We start from the raw sequence: 12,915 nt of genomic DNA, 5'->3' as shown, positions 1-12,915 counted from the left end.
AAATCATATAAAACATTTCCATATTAAGATTGTTATAATTTTTAAAAAGCAAAAAAAAAAATAAAGTAAAAAATAATTGTACTTCAATTTAATCTCAAGAGTTCATCAGTTCTCTCTCTGGAGGTAGATTATATATTTCATCACGAATCCTTCAGAATTATCTTGGATCACTGTATCTATCAGAGTAGTCAGGTCTTTCATAGTTGATCATCATTACAATACTGTTGTTACTGTATACAATACTCTCCTGGTTCTGCTTACTTCACTCTGCATCAATTCATATAGGTTCCCAGGCTTTTCTGAAGCCATCCCCTTTGTCATTTTTTTTTTTTTAGTGAGGCAATTGGGGTTAAGCAACTTGCCTAGAGTCACACAGCTAAGTGAGTATTATGTGTCTGAGGCCAGATTTGAACTGAGATTCTCCTGACTCCAGGGCTGGTGCTCTGTCCACTGTGCCACCTAGCTGGCCCCTACCCTTGGTCATTTCTTATAGCACAATAATAATCCATCACAATTATATACCACAACTTGTTCAGCTATTCTCTAATTGATGAACATACCCTAAATTTCCAATATCATAAAAAAGAACTGCTATAAATATTTTTGTACAAATAGGTCCTTTTCCATTTTCTTTGACCTCTTTGTAATATAGACCTAGTAGTGGTATTGCTGGGTCAAAGAATATTCACAATTTTATAGCCTTTTGGGCTTGTTCCAAATTGTTCCCCAGAATGATTGGATCTGTTCACCACTCCACCAACAATGTATTAATATCCCTACTTTTCCACATCCCTTCCAGCATTTATCATTTTCCTTTTTGTCGTCTTAGCCAATCTGATAGGTGTGAGGTGGTACCTCAGAGCTGTTTTAATTTGCATTCTTTAACCAATAATAATTTAGAGCATTTTTTCATATGATAACGGACAGCTTTGATTTCTTCTTCTGAAAACTGCCTGGTCATATCCTTTGACCATTTACCAATTGGGAAATGGTTACTATTTTTATAAATTTGACTCAATTCCCTATATAATTGAGAAATGAGACCTTTATCAGAGAAATTTATTTTCCAATTTCTTACTTTCCTTCTAACTTTTTTCTGCATTAATTTTATTGGTTTGCAAAATCTTTTTAATTTCATGTAATCAAAATTATCCAATATACTTCCTGTAATCCCCTCCATCTCTTGTTTGGTCATGAAATTCTTCCCTCATCCATAGATCTGACAGGTAAAATTTTCCATGTTACCCTAATTTACTTATCATACCACTCTTTCTGTCTAAGTCATGCATCCATTTTGACCTTACCCTGGTATACAATGTGAGATGTTGGTCTATGCCTAGTTTCTGTACAGCCCATACTCTTAGCTCTGTGATGGGACATAGTTTACTGATCCCTACATCCAAAGGCCTGGTTTCCTCATTTTTAAAATAGCTAACAGAAAGCTTGCACAATCCCTCAATCAACAAACAATTATTAAGCATTTACTCTGTGTCAGGTACTATGTTAGCCATCAAGAATACAAAGAAAGGACGCAAACAGTCCCTTTCCTCAAGGAGACATGCGCATATATATAGTAACTTCATTATTCAGATTTTCTCTGAAGTCAGGAAAAGGTTCTGGGACCCAGCAGTCCTGGTGGACTTGTGGAAGTCATAATTCAAGGACAGTGTGAGTTTCCTGCCAACCCTCCTCCTTGCCCTGCAAACACATACACAGGAGGAAGAACCTAGGTTCTGGAGGGAGGACGTTGACCTAAAGGGACTGAGGACAAAATTCAGGGATTCATTTCGGGAGGGAAGTAAGTACAGAGTCATCATGATGGCAGTGAGGAAGGAGAAAGAAAAACCTCTATAGCATTTTGTAATGAGCATTCAAAGGCTAGAGGCTGGGTGTTACAGGCTTGGCTCCTAATGCCACAGCCTCTGCTTATTAGAGGGAGAATAAACCCACCTCTGATGGAGTTAGCTGAAATGTCCAGAAGCTACTGGTTATGTCACTTTGGGAGATGTACAAAAGGATAGTAAAGTTTCAACTCCCCTTTCCCTTTCTTTTTGCCTGCAGCTGGTAGGCATATTCTACAAGATTTTTCTATTTCTTTGAATTGCTTCTAATTCCTGATTTTGTTCAATAATGGTCACAAATGGTGTGATTCACATCTGTTTATTATTTTTCTACAGAAGGATTGCAATGGAGGAAGTCAGTGAATAGCTTGGAATATACAGGGTTAAAGAAAATAGTGGTCCAAAATGTTAGGGTTTTTTTTTCCTTTCTTATTTAAGGGCTGGGCTGAAAGAGAGAATCTTATGGTTTGATTTTATTAATAATTCATATAAGCTTTTCCCACCCCAGGCCAGCCATCTCTTCATTTCCCACCTGGCTACACTGCATTTCTCAAGTATGCCTGGGCCAAGTACCTTCCCTTTCCATCCCTCACTCCCACCCTTTCAGCTTCCTTTCCAGTGTTGTCTTCCCCAATTTAATTGTAAGTTCCTTGAGGGCAGGATCTTGTCTTTCTTTTTTGATTTAGTTTCCCCAGCACTTATTATAGTATCTGGCAAATAGTAGGTGCTTAATAAATGTTTAAGTTCCTAAATAACAGAAAAAGACGTATCATATGACTCAGAACCCTTTACCCCTAGGCTACAGAGCCAAGAGTAAGCAAGATTCAGGTGCCACATAGTACTAGCATTTCAATGAGGCTTCTAGCCTGTAGAAGAAGGTCAGAGCAGGAGAGGACCAAGGGAAACTCACACAACTTGGGCTACTCTTTGAGAAGAGAGAGGTGTCAGAAGGATGGGAAGAGTGGCTATGCCCAGGAGCTGGTAAAATTCAGAAAGTGGAAAGAAAAGAAGAGAACACATATGGCTGCATTTAGGTCTTCCTCACAGTCAAAACTTACCTTGTAGCAGCCTTCTGGTTACAAAAGTACATGCAAAATAGATACAAAATACACAAAAGGTGATTTTTACAGGGACACATTAGCTGTCTGGAGAATCGGGAAAAACTTAGCTTAAAAAATGGTGCTTGAGCTGAGCCTTGAAAGAAATTAGGGATTCTAAAAGGTCACAGAGGAAAATAATAGATCCTAGGAATTAAGGACAATCCATACAAACCTGATAGGGTTAACGTAAGGAAAGTGCTTTAAGGCAGTTAGGTGGACTAATGTATTAAGTGCATGATTTAGAGTCAGGAGGACTTGTGTTTGAATTCTGCCTCAGACCCTTGCTAGCTATGATCCTGGGCAAGTCACTTAACCTCTTTCAGATTCAGTTTCCTCATCTGCAAAATGGGACTAACAATAATACTTTCTTCACAAGGATCTAATGCGATAATATAAATAAAGCACTTTGCAATCCCTGAAGCCCTATACAAATGTTAGCTGTTATTGTCACTCCTACTAACATACTTTAAAGTGACATTAAAAAAGTGAGTGGTTAGGGACAGCAAGGTGATGCAGTAGACAAAGCACCCAGCCTGGAATCAGGAAGGAGACCTGAGTTCAAATCTGGCTTCAGACACTTATTAGCTATGTGACCACTAGAAAAATCACTTAACCTCTATTTGCCTCAGTTTCCTCATCTGTAGAAGGGGATACTAGTAGTACCTTTCTCCCATGGTTTTTGTGAAGACCAAATGAGATAATATTTGAAAAAGTGCTTAGCACAGTGTCTGGCATATGGTAAACACTATATAAATATTATCTATTATCTGTTATTATCTATTATTGTTGTTATTGTGATGGTGATATAGACATAAAGTGATTTCACATTCATTAGCTCACTTAGGATCAAGTAGTATAGAGCTGAAAAAGACCTTTTAGATCATCTGGTCAAATATCTTTATGCTACAGATGAGACAACTGAAACCCAGTGAGGGGAAATGACTTGTCTAAAGTCACATGGTAATTGAGAAATAGAGCCTGTATTTTTTTTAATTAGCCCTTTATGCACTTTTATCTAATTCCTAATGATTTCTGAAAATGCTACCTCTTCTCACCCTATTTACCTGAAGAACTTTGCCCTGTGGCAAAGAAAAACACATAGCAATTTTAAGCGAAACAAACCACACAGTGACTAGATAGGAAACAGGTGATGTGCCACACCCATCTTTCCCCATCTCTCTAAGGAAAGAGAATTCATAAGACTGTAGATTTCAAGGCAGAAGGTATCTTAGAGATCATCTGATTCTACCCCTTCATTTTACAGATAAAGAAACAAAGTCCCAAAAGGTTGTTGCTTGTCCAAGGTAGGAAGCAGCAAAGTCATGATTTGAACCCAGATATTCTCACACCTATGGGCAGGTAGGTGGTTCAGGGGCCAGAATGCCAGCCTTGGAGTCAGGAGACGAGTTCAAATCCAGCCTCTGACACTTGTTAGCTGTGTAACCCTGGACAAGTCACTTAACCCTGTTTGCCTCAGTTCTTTATCTGTAAAATGGGCTGGAGAAGAAAATGGCAAACCACCCCAGCATGTTTGCCAAGAAAATCGCAAAAAGGGTCACCAAGAGTTGGACATGACTAATTTATTAAACAACAGCAACAAATTCTTACTCCTATTTTAGCATTCCATCCACTGTAGCTCCTGCCTCTCATTCTCATCTCTTTCTGGTGCCAAGTTTGGTGACTGCAATCATACAACATTGTATTTAATTTTCATATTCTTTTTGTTTATATTGCTGTAAGCATTGAATATATAAGTCCTCTGATTCTTCTTGCCTCACTCTGCATCAGTTCATACAAATCTTCCCATGTTTCTTAGAATTCCTCTTTATCCTCTCTTACATGGGGTGACATTCCATTATATTCTTGAACACCATAATTTGTTCAGTCATTCCCCAAGTGATGGGCATGCTTGTTGTTTACAGTTTCTTGCAAAAATGGAATTTGAACCCAGGTCCTCTGACTTCAGGCCCAGTGTTTTATCCATCATACCACAATGCCTCACAACAACCCTTTGAGGGAGGTTGGGGATAGTTCCCCATTTTTCCAGAGGAAACTGAAACTTAGGGAAATTAAGCAAAAGTCCCAAGGTCATGTAGCCAGTAAACAACAAAACAGTAATAATAATAATAATAGCTGACCTTTATATAATGTTTTCAGATTTATGAAACACTTTACAAATATTATCTCACAACACTCCTGAGAGGAAGTAGGTTCTATTATTATCCCTATTTTACAGATGAAAAAACTGAGGCAGACAGAGATGAAAGTGACTTGTCCAAGCTAGTAAGTGTCTGAGGCTGAATTTGAGTTCAGGTCTTCCTAACTCCAGGCCTAGCCCTCTATCCACAGTGCCACCTAGCTACCTCATTAAGCATAGCAAACTTCATCAGAGAGTGAGTAAGTAGGATGTCCTAGCCAAAACCTTAATGTTATCTTAGGGAGCATTGATAGAAGTTTAGTGTCTCAAACTAGGAATGTTATAGTCTGACTGTACTTTGTAAACACGTTGGGAGTCTTGTGTTCAAATCTGGACACCACATTTTGAGAAAGACACTGAGAGTGCTGGATCATATTCAGAGAAGGGCAAGAGCTAGGAAACCTCAACACAAGAAGAGGTTGAAGGAACTGAGAATGTTTTACCTGGAAAAGAGTAGACTGAGGGAAGGAACGTGACAGCATTCTTCAAGTTTTTAAAGGATACTCATGTGGAAAGCAGACTGAACGTCATCTGCTTTGCCCATAAAGGACAGAAATAGGGCCGATGAGTAGAAGTAAGGTTATTTTGGGTCTTAACCTGTGATTTCATCGGCATGGTGGAAGTCTCAGTAGGGAAACTCCCTTTGCCATGCATATTAACAGCTCATCTACTATAACTTATAGACTTAGAAAATGGCCCCAGGGGCACTAAGGGATTAAGTGAAGTTTCCATGGTTAGATAGGTACCCAATCTGTATAAAAGGCAGGATTTCAACCCAGTTCTTCCTCACTCCAGTGCCATGACGCCAAGTTGCTTTTCAGGCAAATGCAGCAGGAAGGCAAAGTTTGTGCCAATATAAAGAAAAACTTCCTGACAAAGATAACTGTCTAAAATAGAAATAGCTGATTCAGGAAAAAGCTGATTCCTTGTCCCTGGAGATCCTTAAGCATTCACTGAACAACTGTTTTACAGATGTGGGAGACAGGATTCCTATTTCAGGCAGGAGTGGGGCTCAGTTGTCTCTGATTCTAATTCTAATTCAGGGATTTTATAATTCTAAATGAGCTTGCCAGGGTCACATAGTAAGTCAGTCAGTAGTGAAGCCAAGAACAGAACACAGATCTCCTTTGTCACATTTCTACAGCTTTATAAGTTGTTTTCCCTAATGTAAGTAGGTGATGCCAGTATAATTTTAGGTGTATGAATGTAACAATTATGTATGAGAAAGCCCAGAGAGTTAAAGCAACTTTTTTGAAAGTCACACAGCTAGCAGGCGACAGATTTGGAATGGGAATCAAGGTCCTTTGACTCCGAATCCTTCCACTTCCCACTGTCCCCCATGTTACCTCCCTTCTCTAGCTCACTGCTCTTCTCCAGCAAACAGGGACAGACTCAATAACAAGTTAATCTGTCAGGGACATTGGAAACTGGGCTAGCATCTTTATCTCAATGTCTCAGAGAAACTTCTCAAACCCTTTCTGTGTACCTTTGCCTGTTTATCAGGAGCAGCTGCAGACATTATTAAATACATATCAGGGCACTGTGCTGAGCTCTGAGACTATAAGGGAAGGAAATGAACATTTATTAAGGCCTACAATGTGCCAGGAGGCAGCTAGGGGGCTCAGTGGATGCAGCACTGGGCCTCAAGTCAGGAAGACCTGAGTTTAAATCCAGTCTCAACACTCACTAGCTATGTGACTCTGGGCAAGTCACTTAACCTCTCCTTACATTAATCCACTAGAGAGGGAAATAGCAAACCATTCTAGTATCTTCGCCAAGAAAATCCCATGGACAGTACTGGTGTGCTATGGTCACAAAGAGTTAGACACAACTGAGTCACTGGACAGCAGCAACATTCTAGGAACTGTGTTAGGAACTTCATAGAGATTATCCCATTTAATCCTCACAAAAAAACCTGAGAAAGTGCTATTATTCTCCCCATTTTACAGTTTAGGAAACCAAGGCAAGCAGAGGTTAAGTGAGTTGTCCAGGGTCACATAGCTAAAAAGCATATGAAGATATATTTTATTTAGACTTTGGGTTTGGTGTCATGGAAAGAAGTCAGAGGACCTGGGTTTGAATGCTTATTCTCTGTGTGACATTCCCCCTTTCCAGGCCTCAGTTTCCTTATCTGCAAAATGAAGGGGTTGCTCTAGTTGGTGTGTGAGCTAGACCCATGATTTGATGATCTAAGTCCCAGGCTGAATGGGCTCAGATCCATTAATGAGGAGGGCACACAGACCAAGTGAGGTGGTGGGGGAAGGGGAACTGCTAGCCATCATCTGTTTATAAATGAAGTGGAACCCTCAGTAGGACTGTCTGGACATCTGGAGGTCACAGATGTTCTCCTGGCAGATCAAGCTGGGGAAGTGCTCTGAGAACACAGAGGGAGAGGTTGGGATGTCGGCAGAGACAGCACAAAGAAGATGTTTTCACGGTGATTAGTAAAGCAATGTAGTGCAGCATCATTCTGGCTCTGAAACGTGGCTGAGGCACTTTTCTAGCAGTAAGTAAGACATGTGGGGAAGAGGGCTCCAGATGGGGGCTGGGCTGGAAAGCAAGAGAAATATCATTAGTACTATGAGTGTAAGCACAGAGGAAACATCGAGGATACCATCATGTATCCCAGGAGCTGGTGGGGTTGGAAAGGAGGTATATTGTGCAATGGAAAAAAAAACACCAAATCTTAGTCAGGAGGCTTGGATTCAAATCCCAGCCCTTCCACTAACTAGCTGTGTGACCTTGGCTAAGTCCTATCCCCTGTGAAGGGCCCTAGTTACTTCATCTGTAACATACAGAGGTGAGACATCAATATCCCTTCCACCAATGTCCTACAGGTTCTTTCCCCCTAATAATCAATCAATCAACAGTATTTATTAGTGCTTATAGATTTGGATCGTGAGATTTATACCTAGAAGGGACCTCAGAGATCCTCCAGGTCCAACCAACTCACTTCACAAATGAGGAAACTGAGGCTCGGGGGGGGGGAAAATGGCTTCACAAGATGACTGCATTTCAGTGGTGGAAGGGTTCCATGAAGTTACCTAGTCTACTCCATCCTAGATCCTGCTTTTTCCCCTGCCTTGTATCTTTAATCTTTTTAAGGCACAGTGCTTAATAAATGCTGATTGACTAACTGACTGACTACTACATACCCAACATAGGTTCATCAGGATTTATCTTTGTCTGAAGAGCTTCAGGAAAGGCATACCTTCTACTTCTGAAGAAGTGTCATTCAAAACTCAGTTTTTCCTGACTCTAAGTCAAACACTCTATCTGCTGTGCCACCTAGCTCTCATGCTGTATCACATCATGGATACCTTTAAACCCTCTGCTCTTTTTCCAATGACCTTCCTGTAAGACAAGTAGAAGGATATACATACCTGGAAATGGAAAATCCCTGCATATCCTTGTGTGAAGCGTTGGCTTATTGGTATGATCTTTGTCAGAAGTTCGTGTTTGTGGGTTAAAGAGCCTGGTGCTGCTAGAAACCAGCAGTCACATGTCAAAAGACAAAAAACATTATTTATCAAATCTAATCTCAAGGGTTAGAAGGTGCCTCTGAGGTCACCTACTCCAACCTGTACCCGACCATGAACTCCCTTGAGAACATCCCCAATAAGTAACCGTCCAGGCTCTTTCAGAGGGTTCCCAGTGATGATGGGGACCTCATCATTTCTTAAAAAGCCCATTCCACTTTTGAACAGCTTCATTGACCAGGAAGTCTCTCCCCATACTGTTCCAACTGAAGCAACACTGTGTCATAGGAACTCTACACCATGCATTTTTCATTACTTTCTCCCAGAATTATAGGACCTTAAGCTAGGAAGGACTTTAGAGATCATCTCCTCCAATTCCCTCAGTTTACAGACAAGGAAATGGGAGCTCAGAAAGGTTATTGAGTTGCCCAAGGCCATGTAGGTAGTATGTGGCAGGACCAGAATTGAAACCGAAGTGTTCTGACTACAAATCCAGTGCTCTTCCTAGTGGACTACTCCATCTGTTACAGCACACTGCTTCTCTCAACACACACGATTCATGATCCTTTATTTCCTTTCTGACTGTATGCCCAGATGAATTTTGGGATGGGTTTTTATTGTCCATGTCTAGGAGAAACAGACAAAAGGGTGATAGTTGGGCAGATTCAGCCCCCAAGAAGGCTTAAGAGGGTCGTATCATTTCCAGAGAGTGGAAATATCTGTCATAGCCCAAAGGACCTCTATTTATTGCATTAGTTTAAAATGCAGATGAACCTTTGGTGGTATCAATCAATAAAAAATAGTAAGTGCCTACTCTGTAGTGAATTTCAGAACCATGTAAAATACAAAGCTGTATCCTCTTCTGCCATTGGAAAGTACTTAATATTGGTCTTTTGAGACACTCTGATCCCTCTTTTACAAAACTGCTATAATTCTAGGGACACTAGCTTCTCTGACACTCCACTCCCCATGCGACTCCCCATTTGGTGTTTTTCCTAGGTCTGCTCTTCCCAAGGATCAACTTATGCTCCTAATTTTTTCCTTTAATACATTTTTATTGATGCCCTTTGTTTCCACATTGTCTAAATTCCCCCTCTACAAATTCTTCTTAACATCTAGCTATGCAAGTGATCTAGGATTTTAGTAGTGTAAAAGAACTGCCATTGTGTGAACTTCCATTTCCAAAAGACCTTTTTAAAACTAATTTTTTAATGAACAAAAATTCATTTTATCTTCCTCCTAATATCCCCCTTCCTTGAAAAAAGAAAAGGAAAATCCTTATAACAAATACATGTAGTCAAGCAAAACAAAGTCTTTTATTGGATATGTGCAAAAATATAGTCACACTGAACTCTACCCTGGTCAGAGCATATCTGAAGTGTTGTGCTCAGTTCTAAGTGTATCAATTATGAAGAACATTGATAAGCTGGTGAACATCGAGAGGAAGGTACCTAGGGTGGTAAAAGGTCCTATGAAGATCAGTTGAGAAATTTTAGGATGTCTATTCTGGAGGAAAGAAGACTGAGGAAAAACATGATAGCTGTCTTTAAGTATCTGAAGAGTTGTTGTCTGAAAAAGAGATTCAATGCTGGGCAAAGAGGCTTTTTCACTCACTACTCATGTGCATTTGAGCCCATGATGTCAGGAAATACTCCCCAGCAATGGAAGCTATCAAAAAAGGGAAGCTCTGAGGATACAAAGAAAGACCCTGCCTTCAGGGATTGTACATTTTAGTGGGGGAAGACAACATATCAATAACTTGTGCACATAAGATGTATAGAGTAGATGGAAAGCAGCCTCGGGGGAAAGGCATGAGCATCTGGGATGATGAAAAAAGGCTCCCTGAAGAAGGGTGAGATTGAAGCCAAGACTTGAGGGAATCCAGGGAAGAAACAAAGAGGAGAGAGAACATCCTGAAAATGGAAGACATAAAAATCAGTGCAAAGACACAGAGATCAGAGGTCCATTGTTGTGCTCAAGGCATAGCAAGAAGGCCAGCATAGCTGGATCGTGGTATGTGGAGGGGAGTAAAGTATAAGAAGGCTAGAAAGGTAAGAATGGGCCAGGTTGGGAAAAGCTTTAGCGCTATAAAAGTCAATAGTTAAATCTGGAGCACTCATTTCTGGAGGGCAAGCTTCGGCCTAAATTATCTCAAGTGTCTTCTGGCTTGAAATCTTTGTTCCTAATGATCCTTTACTCTCTTGAGTCACTTTCACGTCTAACATTGCAGGTTGGGATACTCTAGTCAGGGTGTTGGTTTGGGAAGAAAACCCCACCAATCCATCCTCATTGGTGGGTCTAGGTTGTGTGGCTATGGCTTCAGACTCCCTACCTGGGAAGGAAAATGCCATGATCTTACCTGCTAGTCCTTGTTGAATATCAAAATTGCTGATACCATCCAGAATGAAGTGAGGGGAATCGGTCCCTGATAATTCCTTAGAGAGAGAAAAAGAAAAATCACGACCATGATGCTTTCCTACCATTATGACCTGGTGAGATGTTTTTGAGGATCTAAGGTTATTCTTAACTAGGTGTTTAAAAATGCATTTAAAAACTTTTAGCTTAGTCCTAAGATTTTGCCTTTAATCAATGAGTCAAACATTTTTTAAGTGCCTACTATGTTCTAGGCACTATGCTAAGGACTAGGGATACAAAAAGAGCTCTAACAAAAGTCAGTTAGTTAGCAGCAATTACTGAGCAGACTGGCTCAGACTTGCCAGAAACACAAAGAATCTGCTTTTTTATGCAGTAGCATATAAACAAAATAGCTGCTTTTTATAGATAACAAAAACTGAGCAAATGTAATGCAAACTAAATGACATTTATTAGAAAAAAATTTATGAAAATTAATAGGAATAAGACATTCAAATTCAACAATTATTAAGGCCTACCATGGATGAAGCACTGTGAAAGGTACTGGATATACGAACATGAAGAATTATACTATCCTCTTCCATGTGACCACCTTCTCCCATTGGGGAGGTCTTCCTGGGACTTCCATTTTGGGGGAGGGCCCAAGCTGACCAGCCTTCATTCCCCTCCCAATTCTACTGATCACTTTCTTGATTCTGACACCATGTTAGTTTCCACCTCCATTGCCAGCTCCTTTCCGCCCAATTCCTTTTCAGCTCTCTTTCATGTGTTTTCTTCCTTGATTAGTATGTAAGCTCATTGAGGGCAGGGTTTATCTTTCTTTTTTTCCTTAACCTGTGTCCCCAGTGCTTTGCACAGCGTTAGGTACGTAACAGACACCTAAGAAATGCTTACTGACTTTCCTGGCCTGCTTTCAATGACCTTCTGATCTAAAAGGAGAGGAGATTTCAGAAACATAGAGATTTTATATTTTAAATACTTGTGTAACCCAGGATTCAAAGGCCTTTTGCATGAGACTCTTCTCATTGGTGGAGATTAGTTGTACAGTGTTCCTTGCCTGTAAGGGAAGGTGGCAAGAGCTTAGGATAGGAGAGATCCTTGCCTTCTGACTTCTGGCTTCAAGGACACATAGTTTATGACTTTCTTTAGGGGGAGGTTCCTAAAGGAACAGAAGGATTCTGGGAAGAAGCCAAGAGATAGAATAATCATGTCACTATCCCCAGCTTACTGTGCTAGAGATTCGAGGGCATTTCCCCTGGGGTGAGATCTTGGACTCTCTGTCAGCTGACCTGAGCTATCTCACTCCTGGTAAGGCAGTTCATTTAGTGTATATATTGCCTAGTATACTCTCATCTGTATATTTTCTCTGATTTCTGCCCCCTTTCACCCTGGATAAATGGGTTTATTTGTTATCCACTACATATTATCTTTGTGGAACAGCATTTGGGGACAAGTTAAGCCTCAGCTATATAGCTTGGGGGGTATTCCTTCCCTGTTATGGAAAACAATCAGGATTGCAGCTCAAAACTAAAAATTATACCCCCTAGACTAACAACATCTAGACGGCAGATAGATTTAATTTTATCCTAGTACTGAGAAGAGCAGAGTGGCCAATGCTTGGTACCAATCTCTTGTTTCCCCTTCTAGCAGGAAACAAAGTCTCCCTTCAAGAAGAGTGAATACAGGGTACTGTAACAAACGTGTATTGACTCTCAAAGAATTATTGCTAAAATGTCAATGTGAGTATTTACACCTTGGAAATCAGCAAATGTTATAAATCAGGACTTGATTTGCTCTTTTGTTGATTGTCTTGACTTAAAGTGACGGAGAAAATGTTAACAATACAGATAAACTTAAAAGTATATCCTATAGAACACAAGCCATGGAGTCAGGAGGACCTGAGTTCAAATCTGGCCTCAAACACT

At 40.3% G+C, this 12,915-nt stretch overlaps 1 protein-coding gene across 1 annotated transcript in view; it reads right to left on the bottom strand.

The window, feature by feature from the left end:
• The window catches only part of LOC110206692 (calpain-13), a 79,626-nt gene that overhangs the window by 53,683 nt on the left and 13,028 nt on the right, over window positions 1-12,915 (bottom strand). Inside the window, 2 exon segments of the mRNA XM_078149156.1 lie at window positions 8,522-8,635; window positions 10,972-11,052. Coding sequence (XP_078005282.1) covers window positions 8,522-8,635; window positions 10,972-11,052 — 195 coding nt within the window.

The sequence above is a fragment of the Phascolarctos cinereus genome, unplaced genomic scaffold (assembly GCF_003287225.1).
Source record: "Phascolarctos cinereus isolate Bilbo 61053 unplaced genomic scaffold, phaCin_HiC Scaffold_2;HRSCAF=192, whole genome shotgun sequence".
NCBI lineage: Eukaryota > Metazoa > Chordata > Mammalia > Diprotodontia > Phascolarctidae > Phascolarctos > Phascolarctos cinereus.
The sequence above is the reverse complement of the archived record's forward strand: the minus strand, read 5'-3'. Positions and strand labels throughout refer to the sequence as shown.